Source organism: Strix aluco, chromosome 17 (assembly GCF_031877795.1).
Source record: "Strix aluco isolate bStrAlu1 chromosome 17, bStrAlu1.hap1, whole genome shotgun sequence".
Lineage (NCBI taxonomy): Eukaryota > Metazoa > Chordata > Aves > Strigiformes > Strigidae > Strix > Strix aluco.
The window spans coordinates 13725988-13741367 of record NC_133947.1 but is presented as its reverse complement, the minus strand read 5'-3'; the positions used below and the strand labels follow the sequence as shown (position 1 = coordinate 13741367).

Sequence of the window (15380 nt, the reverse complement as noted above, 5' to 3'; positions counted from 1 at the left end):
AGCACAGTAAGAGCTCTGCTCAGAAGTGGGCTCTCTTGGTGACCCTCAGAGTCCCACCGCTGTGCAAGGAATTGGAGGCCCTGTGGTTTTGCTGCCTCCTGTCCGATTCACCCTGCCTGATTCTGCATCTTGGCACTGAATCCAGAGGTGAACTTCATCTTTTCCTTTTTTTCTGACACTTTAAAGGAAAACACAGCTTCTTCTGGAAATGACACGCTTTCTCACACTTCGTTCTTGGAAAACACAAGCCTGTCAGCCTCAGACAGTGTTATTCTTGTGACTATCTTTCTGCATGAGACTTTACCTGCTTTGTTTTATTCCCAGCAAAGTTTTGTTTTTATGAGGTAGTCTGTAGGCACAGAAAAGGAGATTTGGAAATGCATAAAATCATTTTGATGGTTACTCTAGCAGGGTGTCACCTAGCTCGAGTCTGCAGCCAATGCCAAAAACACCAAGGTAGCACTGGAAGTTAAGGATGATTTTAAAGTTTGTATCTTATGAGATTTCAAGGCAAGGTATGACAGTTTCATATCACAGAATCATTTAGGTTAGAAAAGACTTAAGATCATTGAGTCCAACCATTAACCTAGCACTGCCAAGTCACACTAAACCATGTCCCTGAGTGCCACATTACAGGTCTTCTAAATACCTGCAGGGATGGTGACTCAACCACTTCCCAGGACAGCCTGTTCCAATGCTTGACAACTCTTTTGGTGAAGGAAGTTTTTCCTAATATCTAATCTAAACCTCCCCTGGTGCAACTTGAGGCCATTTCCTCTCATCCTATCGCTTACTACTTGGGAAAAGAGACCAACGGGTGTTGGTCTCTTGAGGTCTCCCCTCAACCTCCTCTTCTCCAGACTAAACTCCCCCAATTCCCTCAGCCGCTTCCCATCAGACCTGTGTTCCAGATCCTGCACCAGCTCCGTTGCCCTTCTCTGAACACGCTCCAGTCCCTCAATGTCTTTCTTGTAGTGTGCGGCCCAAAACTGAACACAGTATTTGAGGTGCAGCCTCACCAGTGCCAAGTACAGGGGACAGTCACTTCCCTGTCCCTGCTGGTCACACATTTCTGACACAAGCCAGGATGCCATTGGCCTTCTCGGCCACCTGGGCACACTGCTGGCTCATATTCAGCCGTCCATTGACCAACATCCCCAGATCCTTTTCCGCTGGGCAGCTTTCCAGCCACTCTTGCTCAAGCCTGTAGCATTGCGTGGGGTTGTCGTGACCCAAGCACAGGACCCGGCACTGAGCCTTGTTGAATCTCATACAGTTGGCCTCAGCCCATCGATCCGGCCTGTCCAGATCCCTATGTAGAGACTTCTTACCCTCAAGCAGATCAGCAGATCCATTGTAAAAGTGAGGTTTCTGAAAAGGAAACTTAACAACATTGTGCTTGTACTGTCATTGTATGACAATGTTGTAATTATCTACCTGTTCATCACTGCCTAATCCAAGCGCTGCACCGTAAGCACTACGAAACTGTTGGTGTACAATTGCTTGAGATACTGTATTTGTGTGCATGAGCAGGTTGTGTTACTCATCTCAATGAGTAGAACTCAAATACAAAAATTGCTTCTATAAAAGCTGTGGCTGAACTGTAGAGAGGAAAGAGTTAAAATAAACACCTAAGTGAACCTTTAATCCACTATGCAGGGAAAAGGTGCAAGTAAAGCCATGTAGAGGTCAGAGAACATTAACAGACAATTTAAGACTTTATATACATAAACGTTTGGGTAGATGGCCATTCACAGACCTGCTTTGTGAAAAGCAGATTTTCAATATTAAGGAAAGGTTTAATCTTTTTCTTCTTTCCAATGCACCTTGAGGTTGTTTCCTAAAGCACCTGCTCAGCTCAGATCTCCCTGCCTATTGGACAGATGCTTCAGAGGAGATCTGTAGGCTGCTTGAAAGTCTGAATGAAGAGTGAAGACAACGTTCAAAGGAGGACTTGCTTATGTGGTCTTGCCTGGCTTGCTTAAGCTTGTAAAACTAACAAGGGCAAAGATGCATAAGATTGCATGAATATCCCACCCAATTTCGATCCCATATGATTGAAGGAATAACAGGAATACAGAATTAATGCAGTAGCATGCATACACTTGACGTTATTACTGGCAGTGATTGAACTTGAAAAGCTTGAGAGCAAGTTCAAATGAGCATCTGGGGGTTTCAAAACTTCTAAAAAATTACACTTGAAAATAGGAAGAAAGAAACAGAAAGAAATACAATCTCAGCAGAAACTGCTAATGAGATCTCATGCAAAATATTTTTCTCACCATGATCTATTTCCAGATGGATTTGAAATACTTAGATTGTAATTTGTGTGGATACGATTTTTTTTGTACTTTCAATTCAGTAATATCAGCATAAGAAAAAAGACTTCCAACCTGCTTCATAAACTTCAGAGATTCAGTTGTGGTTCACCCTGCAATCGGAGTTGCTCTTGGAGCAAACGCATTCTCCCTCCCCTGCTCTCTGGTAGAGTCAGAAAGCTAAAAAGTTCATCATACAGAAAACAGAAGTTCCACTTTGCTTGAATTAAGATTAATTTTCTTAGCGCATGTACTGTTTTCTCATCAACACCAAACCTGTGTGGTTTCTATTAAATTTACCTACAGACACTAATCTTTTAATGTTCATTTTAAATCTGTACCCCTACAGAAGCTTCATGTGTCAGCCACCTTTTCTGCACCTTTAGACCCCAGAATTCAATCAGTTACAAAATGCATTCATACAAAAAAAAAAGGGAAAAGAAGTCAAGCTTTTAAAATTTATTCCTTTTTTTTTCTTCATATTCATGATATAAAAAATGTTTGCTGAGCTAGAATAAGGTCTTCTCTGAGCAAATACATGTAAGACAAGATTGGTTATGGGTTTTGAGCTGGTTAGAAATTTGAAAGGAAGTAAGCCTGAACATGCGTTTCCTTGTTAATAGTTAAGGTGCTTTCTGTTTCTTTTGGCATTTTCTCTAGCTCTGCATGCAGTACTGGCCAGAGAAGACATCCTGTTGTTATGGCCCAATTCAAGTAGAGTTTGTTTCAGCAGACATTGATGAAGATATCATCAACCGGATATTCCGGATCTGCAACATGGCCAGGGTAAGATCAGTGAAATACCAGATTCCCTGTGTATTCTCAAAAATACATTTTGGCATGAAGAAGAGGCAGAACCAAGAGTTGTGGTTTAGAGATGCTGAATCTCTCACCTAGGAACAAAATTCCACTGCAGAATGTAGTAGCTACTTCCTTTAATTAACATTTAATTGCATCAGTCTGTATTGGTAAAAGACTCTTGGCTGAAAGTAGAAAGTGGATGATATGAGCTGAAAAATCTGTATTTAAATGGAAAGCATTTTTTTGTGTATATTTGAGAACAATTAATCATCCAGTAGCCAATATAAAACCATCGGTATCATAGGAAATAAACTGGGATAGTATCAGCAGCTCTCCATCTGTCAACTGCTATGCAGTGTCTCTGAAGACAGATGCAACATTTACTGGCTAGACTGGGATTCCCAATTGCCACTGTTTTCCCTATAAATAAGCAACTGCCATTTCAGTAAGCAACTCTTTCTCTGTATCCCACAGCACCAGGACAGCTGAAATGATAGAAACAAAGTTTATCTGCGCACTGGACCCTGGCCATGCAACTTCAGGGCTGCAGGAAGGGGGTTCACTAGAGAATTTCTCTCTCATTAGTTGTTTTCCAGATTGATTATGTCTCGTCTTTTGTTCCTTTTTCACTTTTTCTAATCAGTAATGGAAACAGGCTCCACAAATTACATTTCCATGCTGTTTAACACATCAGTCTCTCATTGTGTGGTCAGAGCCTGGGCAGCAATTCAGTCATGGCATTGCAGAGTGAAGCTTGTGGTCCAACTACACAAATTGATAAATTGCTTCAATATTCACCTTTCTGTATCCCAGGCCAACTGCTTTTGAACCAGGGACAGCCTTGAAGTCATGCAGCTAATAAGACTAAGGCTCTGTGACTCTCGGGATGAAGCTGGCTCGTAAATGCGGAGCTGGCAGGGTGGATGCTGTGAACTCACAGCTCTCTGCACCCATCTATGTTCAACATCAGTGGCTGCTGCTAAAATCTTTATGAGGATCCTTTTCCTGCCACAGTCCCCAGGGAATTTTTTGAGGGCCTTCTTCGCCTTTAGTTCTTATGGCACAATTAATCTCCAGCACAGGCAATCGGGAAAGACACATCTGATCTATTTGTACAGTTTAATGAGACTTTATTCTCTGCTGGAAACAAAACAAGGGATCCTATGCACCTGGTTTCTGCCTGGCTCTGTAATATCTGAAGTCATCATTGTTATCTGGATTACTGAAAAGTCCTTGTTCCTCACTGTATCCGGTAAGCAGAGCAGAGGATGTTAACATTGATGACATCAGATCCAGGGGGGAGATGCCATGTAACCAGTGCCCCCTGCTTTACCCTGACTCTCTGCTTCCTGCCCTGCCCCGTTTAGCATCTTGAAAGTGCTCTTTGTTTTAGCCTCAGGACGGGTATCGCATAGTTCAGCACCTGCAGTACATCGGCTGGCCAGCATACAGGGACACCCCTCCTTCCAAACGCTCCCTCCTGAAGGTGGTCAGAAGGTTGGAGAAGTGGCAAGAACAGTACGATGGGAGAGACGGACGGACTGTTGTCCACTGCCTGTAAGTAGGACTTGAAAATATCTGTCACCTGACGAAATGCTGTCTGAAGAGCACTGATTATGGATCTGGAAATTTGGTGGTTTGCCAGGCTTCAGCTGGGGAAAATGAAGTTAAATTACATTCGTAATACACTTCAAGTTGAATATTGTGCTACGTTAGAGCATCCTGGCCTAGAGATTTTACTGATTGCGGTGAAGAGTAGCTGAAAAAGCTCTGCTACTTTCTGTTGTGTAGGTAGATCTCGTGACTGGAGCCCAGACACAACCGAGGCAGCGCTGCCGCGTGTTCAGCTCTGAGCTCAGAGCTGCTGTGAGCCCAGAGCCGTGAGGAGCAGCACTGCAGTCCCTGGGGCTGCCCTGGCCACCAGACCAGGCACCGGCTTGGCCCTTCCATCCCTGTCTCCTGCCCTGCAGGTCTCCACTTCCACACACCCATGAACGTCCTTAACCAGCCCTTATGTTACAGTCTTTTCTTAGCATCTGTGGTGTGCGAGCTGCTGTGTGAGCAGCGCTCTCGCCCGTTCCCTCAGCCTTGCCTTCACCTTTTGCCTCTTTTCTCCTGCGCCCAGGAACGGTGGGGGACGCAGCGGCACCTTCTGTGCCATCTGCAGCGTGTGTGAAATGATTCAACAGCAAAATATCATTGATGTGTTCCACATAGTGAAAACATTACGGAATAACAAATCCAACATGGTGGAGTCACTGGTAAGCTTTTTCCCCTGCACCTTACCCCACCCAGCGTATGCATGGGGACCTTAGGATAGGCAAAAAAGATTTCATGACTTAGACCAGTATGAATCAAGATGAATCATAACATGAAGCCATCAGAATTAACGTCAGTCCTATTTTAGCACGTACAGTGAACCCCCCACTCCCACTGCTGCTCTCCTTGAGCGGGGGGCCCGCTGCCCTGGCAGCGTGACGAACACTGTCTCCATCCATGCCCAGCTGCCTCCAGGAGGTGAGACCCCACGTAGCTCTCACCATGGCTGTGGGGATGGGGGCATTTGTCCTCCCGTGCATGCGTACAGCCAGTGCTTAATGCTGTGACATGCCTTGAACCCAGGAACAGCCCAAACCCCAGGCCTTGCTCCCGGCAGCCGAAGAGATTAAACTGTCCTGAATTCAATCATCTCGATTGATCACACTGAATTCTTTCCTCAAAACCAACGCATGCAGTGAGGGCTTGAAGCAAATAATGAATAGTCCATACGGTGGCTGTCTCTTTGCATGTTTTTCTTTTCCATTGACAGTACCATCTCTTAGTAATTCTTGTTCAGGATCACATAGAAATGCAATTAATTTTTGCCTGGTCTTGCCAAACAGTATAAGAGGGAGGAGGCATTTTTGGCAGCTTGTAGGATGAGGCTCTTAAGAATTTACCTGTATCCTAATGCCATTGATTTCTGTTCTGTCTTTCAGGAACAGTATAAATTTGTATATGAGGTTGCACTGGAATACTTGAGTTCCTTTTAGCCCAGCGGAGGGAGGGGAGCCTCCAAAATGCCAGACCCCAACCTCTGGCAGACGCTTCTCCCCTCTCCCACACTGGAAGGCAGTAACAAGTGTGGGAAGGAAAACCTCTCCTTCCCAGAGCAAGAGACTGAGATTGCACAGACCTCGCTGGAAGGAGAAGACAATGCCTGTGTTTGCTGCTGCCTGCTTTCTATTGGAACATCTACCGCTTCTTAAATAACCTACTGTAAAAATTAGCAAAATGGGAGACAGGCTGAAAGACTGGACTTTCTAATCCCCTCTGACTTCTTCTCTCCCCTTTTGGATTGTATTTTTGCTCTCCTTGCTGCAGAGTGGGGAAGGAATGAAACCCTTAGGAAATTCTCTTTTAAATGTCTCTTTTTTAATTTATAATTTTGTTCTCAAATCCCAGTCTTTAATTTTTTAATTTTATGCAGCAGTCATTTGGGAAAAATGAGATAGCCATAGGGGATATATGAAATGTTTCATTACAATTTGTCTACCTTATCTGTCTCCTTTTATTTGTTTTTCCAAATGAAAAGGCCAACACAAAAAAACCCCACTGGAATTCTTTTCCCATATGTAGTCCCTTTTAGCATGAAAATAGATGGTGGAGATGAGAAGCTGTTCATGTATTCACTGCCTCGCCTTCTACACAAATGTTTCCTCCCAGTTTCTGCTAGACTCCCAAGGCTGTGCATGAACCGGTTACATCTCTCTGGTCTGTGTTCGTTTCAGTGCTGGTGGAGCAATACCATTAATGAGTTTCCCAGCCACTTGAACCTTAAATATTTGCATCAAACAAATTGCATTTGTCTTGCAACTTTTGGTAACTTTGTTACCATATTTTTCAAGTATTTGCTGGGGTGCAGTGTGTCTTTGAAAAACAGGGTATAAAGTAGGTATTATTGATCATATACTATGTATTATTATTTTTTATTTATTATTTGTATTGCTGTAGAACTTAGGACCCCTAGTCATGACAGGACCCTGCTGAACTAGGCACTGTGCAAACAGAGAACAAAGAAGGTTCCTGCTCAAGAGCTTAAAATCTGAAGGTAATCTCAAAATTGGGTTTGGTCAAGATTTCCTCGCTATTTCCAAACTGTTGTACAGTCAGATGTAGTTGAGTGATTTATTCAGGTTTCCAGGCTATACAAGCTTCAAAATGGTAACCCATCCAAGCTGTAGGAAAGGTGATGTACATACACAGAAACCTATTCTGACATGTGTTAAGAAAAGTGTTAGACTAGCACAGCAACTTTCCTTCTTAAGCAAAACAGCTTTTGTTCTGTTCTGCAAAAATGCCTGTGCAACTCTTGTTCTTTGAAACAAACACCAGATGTGTTTTGCCATGGTTCTGGATCTCACTCTGACTTCTTAGAGCTAAGAAATTGCTTTTCTGAAAGAGTATGTTTAAGTAGTTAATCATTAAGGTCTGCAGGGTAATCTTAGAGAAGAAAATAATTGAATGAACAAGTCTTTACAATATTCAGTACTTCAGTTTATCCATTTATTTATCTTGAGGGTGAGAGGATACGAGGTTGTGCTGTGTGTAAATTAGATTCTGGGAGACGTAGGTTTCTTCAAATACAGACTTGCTAAAAGATAGACCGAGGGTAAGAGTTGAAGGAAACTCCACTTTCTTACCACCCTGTAGTTTTCCACCCTCAGGTAAATACTCAGAGACTGTGCTGCGACCTCTGTCATGTCGATGCCTGGCATAGAGCATGCCAGAATTTGAAAAAAATTTTGCTAATTCTATATGTAAATTCAAAAGGCACCTCTACTTCACGGTCATTCTTTTTTTAATAGTCATACCTTTGCCTTGACAATGAAGGATGAAAATTAAATCTGATAAAAGCAACTCTCTACTCAAACATACCAGTACCTAACCAAAAAGTTGTCATCTCTACCAGGACCTGCAACAGTCTAAGGAAGGATGCTTGGAACAGCAGTAACCCTCTTCCTGCTAAGCAGAGGAGAGGCTTCATAGGATGCTGAACCGCCTAGCTCATATTCTTTCCAGGGGCTTTGGATTCTTGGCTTGTTCCAAGTGAGTATCATGAAGGTCTTCAACGAGCTTGAACCACATTGTCCCTGATGTAGCCAGTGTGCCATAAAGTATTGGTGAGAACCCCCTCACAGGTGCCTCTGCTCTGTTTCTAGTTGGTCCTTTTTGTTGTCTGCAAGAAATCACAAAATCACTTTCAGTTCCCATTGGGGCTGTAGGTAGATGTCTGGCATCTCATGAAACAATCTAGTGGTTCTAATTGTTTTTTCTCCTTTTGCCACTAAGCAACACAAACAATTCTGCAGAAAAAATAGAAAGCAAAGCAAAGCTATGAGATAAAAATGAGAAGGAAGGCATGTTAGTGTTTTGATTACAGGCGGCTTGCTGTAACAGTGTAGGTCAGGAGTTGGGAGCCATTAGCAAAGAAGAGGGAAGAGGGAATCCTGATCCCAGAATGAGATTTTTCAACAACTGCCCAGGTAGGAAGAAACTACCAGTCAGCAAAGTGTTCATGACTTTGCTAACTCCCAAAAGCCAGAGGGAATCACTCCCTGTGGGTACTATGGAAATATTAATTAGTATTTAGGATTCTGTTAATTCTACATGGAAACTAGCATAGTGGTAGGTCCCCCTCATGAGTTACTAAAAGACTAGTACAAGCACCGAGGGTGACAGGCAGGATAAAAGGAATAGAGAGGTAGAAGAAATGGCAGTATGACTGAGATGTGAAGTGTAGGAGGTAATTCAAGGCTGAACAGTAGCATGAAAGAAAGTGGATTAGAAAGACAGGAGTAAGCCCATAGGAGGGCTGTGTGCGTGGAGAGAAGGAGGTGTTGGATGAGCAGAGCAGAATAGCACTTGTATTGGAGTAGTTGTTTAAGGTCTTGAGGTAGGTTTGAATGTGGTTTATGGTATGAAAAATGCTACAAAAGGGTCAGGTACATGTATCAGCTGACCCACAGCAACTCACTATGTGCTTTTGGCCCTCTGCAAATGCAAAATGACATTAGCATAAACTGCAGGGAAAGATATTTAAGCTAAATTTTACCTTGTATTTGCAAGGAACAAGTTTAATGCAAACATTAGTTACCACAGCCTAACTGTTAGTCACAGCTTAATATGTGACAACTCAGCCATGTGTCTCAACCTTCTTCTACAGTCCAGCCTGCAATCCATGTGGAAGGATGCTCAGGAAACACTACAGATTATGTTGCCAAGGTGTTATATTGTCATGCAGTTACGTTGCTTTTGGGGGACCGACCCAGCTCCAGTCTGTGTTGGCTCAGGGATCTGTATGCTGTTCCTTACTGCACAATGCATATATGCTGAATGTGAGTTAATGATGAAGGGAATTGTGTGGAAAGAGAAGAGAAGCTCGCTTTAAATAACCTTACTACCTTGAGGTTGTTTAAACCCTGGAGAACAGCCTGTAGCAAAATAGGTAATGTGTTTGAAGCAAGATCATGGGTGATGGGTTTGTTTTCGCTGAGAAAGAGAGAAATTATGAGATGAGATAAAGGAGGCTTTCTCAGTCCTGAAAGGATTAATAGTCAGGGCAAGCTTTCCAAGTTAAGCATCCCCTGCTGCGGATGGAAAGCAATAATGTACGGTAGAAAAGGTGAATTCCTCAATGACCAAGTTTTAGGCTGGAAAAATAAGATATTGACAATATTTGAATGGTCATAATGAAGATAAACTTATTCCCATTCAGACACCCTTCAGCGGTGAGGGAGCACTTTTTATTGATAGCATAGTATTGGTCTGACGTTTAATCTGAAATACAGGGTACCAGAAATAGTTAAAGATGGATGCTTCAGGGATGACTATCACATACAGGGGGTAACTAACATCTTAAATTATTAAGGGATGTAACTGAAGCAAAGAATCCCAGAGCTATCTAGACTGGCTGCTGGAGAAGGAAGACCCTGAGTTGTCTGCAGGAAAGAGATAGACCAAAACCCCTAAAAGGTACAGTAGGTCTTAACAACCATTTCTTTTTTTAGTTTTGTGTTTGTCTGGTGGTGGTTTGTGGGTTTGGTGGGGGTTTTTTTAATTAAAATTTCTGCAGGAACTGTGTTCTATGCTGGGTCCTTTTTTTTTTTTCCCCCTTCTTCAGATTACCTGTAAGGAAACAGGTGTTTGACCTTCTGTAAATAGACTTGATTATTAACATAAAGAGAAAAAACCATGCAAGGGAGTACAAGGGTACATGTGAAAGTAACTGAATCAGGACTTCTGGTAGCAAGCAAGCAAATGGAAATTCAGTGGTTTTATTTATGTCTGCAGATTGAAATAATTGGTATTCTCTGATCAGGGAAGTCTCTGGACTATGGTTAAGTAGGAGGCCTTTCAATTTGTGATTTAAGTTCTTCAGCAGGGTTGCACAGAATTATGTCTGCCTTTGCCATGCTCTGGTGGGTCCCTCTTAATTTATTCACATTTTAGCTATTTATGTGAGCTAGAGTTGTCCATTTTGGTCCATGGGCAACAGGTACTTGGCAATGAAAGGTTTTTACATGCATTGCAAAGCTGTAACTTTAGTGGCCTTTACCCCCAAATCAAACCGCCGTTTCTGTGCCCCATCTGCCCTGCTCAGCCCTCATGCAGCCCACATGCACACACAAGTCCAGGTAACTCCCAAAAAAGCAGACAGAGGTTTTGGGAAATGCCTGTGACCCCTAATCAGTCTGGTCCATGTAACTCTGTAGGGCAGAGGAGAGAATCCCAAAGCTTTTGCCTAGAGCAGTATGTATTTGTGTGTCAGTAGTTCCCAGGTTTTTATTCTGGATCTGTAAATTCCCTTCAATAAAAATTCCAGCCTGGTGGCAATGAAGACCCCACAGTAGTAGATTTAAGCCTGCAGATAGTAGACTTGTTTTTCCATTTACTTTTCAGAGGCCCTTTAGACGTAGTTTGTGAGGTTTCCCTTGGGAATCTCAAGCCAGGGATTGCTGGTCACTGCTCTTGATGTGCTGTAGAGTCAGAGAAAGGAGGGAGGCTCCTGCAGCAGGTGATTCAGAAGGCAGTTAAATGAATTGCCATCTGAAAGAGAAGAAAAGGAGAAGAAATCTCCTTTAGAAGAAACCAAACATTGGAGGAGGAGGCAGATTAAATGGAGTCTTGAAACAGGTAGGAAACTTGCACCTTGTTCTGTCTCTCATTCTTGCACAGCTGCTCTTATATCTTTCTTACCCTTCTGAATTTGTGCCAAGATCATAAAAAACAGGTAATGCCACATTCCGTGCTGTGGAGCTCTGTGGAGACGGAGCAGTCAGAGTGTAACAGAGGGAGTAAATCCTGAGGGACAAAGATAAAAGTCGGTTTGCTTGAGAGAGGAATCTTCAAATATGAGGTGCCTCTATCTGTCAGACTTGCAGAATTCTTAACAAGTCATCACAGAGCAGCGCACAGTCCTGCCGCGGTCCTGGACGTGCAATGCAGTGGAAATGTTCCGCTCGGAAAACTTCATTGTCCTGTAATAAATTTAAAACAATCAATTCCATTACATTGGTAGCACAGTTAATTTTTATGGTATCTCCAGACAGTGCAAGGGGCATCTCAAGAACTTTGTGTGAGCTATATTTTCACTTGAGATTCTTTCATTTGTCTTAAGTGTGCAAACTTCAGTCAACCTCAGTTTGTTAGAAAAATAAAGGGGGTCATGTGGCAAAAGTTATTCAGCATATCCACTGCTTTGGGTCAAAAATTCAGTATACCTCCCAGGAAACTGTGAAATGATAGAACAAACTACTGCATCTTCCCTGCACAGATGTTTACAGGAGTAGAACCGGGGGGAGCCAGCTAATTAAAGTCAGGGAGACAGAAGTGAGTAATAAGGATTCTATTAACCCTCCTGTGTTCCTGTTTATTTAGACTGCAGTCTTCTATAGCCATACATACATAATATACAATTTAAATGCAAGTGCTCTTTCTTTCCCTGTTCCCAAAAATACCTACAGCTCTTCTTTCATCGAGGGCGAGCCAACAGCATAGCAAGCAAAGCCCACTTTCTGCAGTTTTGGCAAGGACCACTAGGATCATGTATTATCTGTTCATTGACTTGGAAAAGGTAGCAGTGATCTTCCTCATATACGTATTTGAAGAATGTACAATTTGCTGTAACTGTCAAGCAAAATCATACATTTTCATACATCAAGACCATATCCTGGTGATACTGAGTGTGATGGAAAGAAAAAAGAAAAATCTTGCTGACTTCCAGTGACCTCTAGTCTATAATCTTTATTTGCTGTGTTAAAGTATTTTAAAAGCCTCCCTTGTAAAAAATAAACTATACTCAGAATATCCTACAGTTTCATGTTGGACTAGCATAATTGTGAAAACCTGGCAGCTTTTTCAGTTTGTAAAAACATGAGAGATCTAAATCAGCCTTTCCATCCTTTGTCCCAGTGCATGCAGCAGATTTTTCACCACTATTCTGTTGTCAACCTGAGCCTTAAAAAACAAAATAATGCAGCAGACTGAATGACAGTTGCTGGTGTTCCCATAGTGTTTCCTGGTGGAAAAAGAAAAAAAAAAAGAATGAAATGGGAAAAGAACAAGATAAAATGTTTTTCCTGCAACTCAATTCAGCGTGAGCTGTTTCTAAGCAGTATAAACATGGGCCAGTCCATGCCACTTTGTCTGGAGCAAGGATTTGCTTGTTGCAAGGTGAAGGCACGCTGTAGATGGACCCTCTGGGACCACTCCTGGTATTTCATGTATAGGTATCCAACAGCATAGTGGCTACTTAGTGGAGGCACTTGTCACAGAATGACAGTGTTTCAGCAGAGATATTTTTCATTGGGAGATCTGGTACTCTGAAAGGCTACTATCAGGGGGACTTTGTGAGGTACCTCAAGCATGTTGAACTATGGAGATTTATTTCCTTGTGTGAGTACATCATCTTTCAATGGGGACCTCCCGGAAATCTTACTTGTGTGAAATTATGGAAAGGAGTGCATTTTCGGGGATGGAAGTGGGAGTGCGGCCAGCACTTTACAAGCTTTCATGAATTTAGATACTCTAGCAAGACTCCCCAGGACAAATGATGGTCAGTTGTTTGCATTGCTGAAAGTCTAAACAGAGTTTATGTGCTGGACTTTCATGTACCTGGAACAGAACTGGCATTACCTCCTCATCGCCCCTGTAGCCTTTTCTTACATCTCCAGCACTTAAATGCTCTACTTCTATGCCACAAGTTTGAGCTGTATCCTTACCACTTCCTTTAACCCATACTGACTCACCACATTGACAAAATTCCCTCCCATATTGATTTAAACTCCTTCACCTCCTTCCCCCCCTTCCCTGCCCAGTCCTGATGAAATTACAATCTACTAGCATCACTTGTTGCCAGACTTGTCACTACTTCACACAGCAATGCTGTGGCTGCAACTGGATCAGCAGTGTCCTGTTCCAGCTCCCTGGGTGCATTTTGCCAGCAGGGAGGAGTGCTGCATGAGAGCTAATCTCTGCTGTTGCGATGCCGCCCCCCATCTTCCCCCCCCCCCTTTGGCCTTTATGGATTACTGGTGAAACTCACTTGTACAGTTTGGATGTTTGATAGATAAAGCACGTATGAAAAAAAAAGGAAAAAAATATAACTACAAAAATCTCAACACTGTGCATTCAGTGTCTTTTCTTTCTAGCTTAAAAGAAGGAAGGTAAATAATGTCAAGTCAATGAATATCAGATATATTTTTTGACTGTACATTACAGTGAAGTGTAATCTTTTTTTTACAACTGCGAGTCCATCTTATTTATTCTTGTAAATGTTCCCAGACAATGTTTGTAATATGGGCTGTGTTGCAAATCCATAAAATAAATCTGTGATCTGAGATTAATGTTTTACTAAGAGACTCTTGTACGTGTGCCTTTTCTTTGCACTTAGAGGGGACAATGCACTGCAAGTAGTACTACTAGAAATGACGGTGTGATTGCATGGAAAAGAACAAGGCCAGCTTCTTGTCGCAGTGATGGGCAGGTGGCTTTGCATCATGGTTATCGTTCAGAAGGAGCTCAAGGGCAGCAAAGAGAATCACCAGGCACTTCAGTCTAGTTGCAGATTTTGAGTCAGCCCTCTCAGAAGTGAGCTGTGTATGTGAGCTAAGTATTTTTGAGAATTACAGTCTTAGCAGCATGGGTTAGAGCAAAGCATATTTCTGCAATGTTTTCTTTCTAACAGGTATTACTATATTGTTTCCTTGGTATTCAAGTGCTGAAAAGAGATTGCTAATATGTTACTGAGATTTTTCTGGTGTTTTCCATAGACAGACGCACAAGGGGTTTCTGTGCAGATGTTGTATGCCAAACCCAGCCATAGATATGGGTGTCAGTAGTGAATATTTTCACACATTTACCAGCAGGCTGCCATCTTCTGGTCTTCTACCCGCAGTTACCAACAGACCCAGGTGGCAGTGCTTGCCATCCGACCCAGTCAGTGCAAAGGAGTACGCTGTAGGCAGAAAGTAGACAAGGCTTCTGAAGACTGCTTTATGCCCAGAATACAAGCAGGAGTGCATCAAGATTCACAGCTTAGTGTCAGAACAGGAGAGTCCAGTCATGCTACACTCATACAACCCACCTGGTAAGAGCTACTCTTTTTGGCATTGTTAATTAGCCTGACTAAAAAAAAAAAAATTAAGGCATCTTAACAAGGATGATGTAGCTCCTGTTTTTCTTAAAGCATAGTAAATCTACCTTGGAAGCACACTTTACTATTCCTTTCTGTATGTATTCACTATTCTCTTTTGAAAATATTTGTTTTCATTCTTCACGGCTACGAACAAAATTCTGTTACTGTACTAGGTGTGAGTGTTTGGCTCAGACACAGATGTTTTTTCATTGGCCTGATGGAGCAAATTCCCCAGCTTAATTGTGGTGAACATTCAGATATAACAACTGTTCATTCAAAGGGTTCATTATAATGAGGTTAGACTGTATAAAACACCCTTCAGTTACACACAGTTACTGTTACACCAGGGAACCAGTTAGAAGAAGTTGATACCAAAGAAACTCCTCACCACAGTGTTAGATTGAGGGGAAATTTTACCCGTACAGTCCTGAACTGTTTCAAGAGGCAGTTGTATATTCATAGTGATTAATTACAGTTCATCTTGGCACTTTATCCAGATTTATCAAAAATATTTTACTGACACTTGATAATAACAACAGGTTGCATTCATGGAAGGTAGACAGCAGAGACAGCTCTGCTGTGTT

General features: G+C 42.3%; 1 protein-coding gene across 9 annotated transcripts in view; it reads left to right on the top strand.

Moving 5' to 3' along the window:
• PTPRT (protein tyrosine phosphatase receptor type T) overlaps window positions 1-14005 on the top strand; it is a 474436-nt gene extending 460431 nt beyond the window's left edge. For 6 of the 9 annotated variants that reach the window (XM_074843013.1, XM_074843011.1, XM_074843012.1 and 3 more), the window contains 4 exons: window positions 2979-3104; window positions 4513-4676; window positions 5245-5380; window positions 6098-14005. In XM_074843013.1, coding sequence (XP_074699114.1) covers window positions 2979-3104; window positions 4513-4676; window positions 5245-5380; window positions 6098-6151 — 480 coding nt within the window. In that variant the 3' untranslated portion in view covers window positions 6152-14005. The remainder of the gene's footprint in view (window positions 1-2978; window positions 3105-4512; window positions 4677-5244; window positions 5381-6097) is intronic. The other 3 variants (XR_012625516.1, XR_012625514.1, XR_012625515.1) reach the window with 3 other exon arrangements.
• Window positions 14006-15380: the final 1375 nt, after the last annotated feature.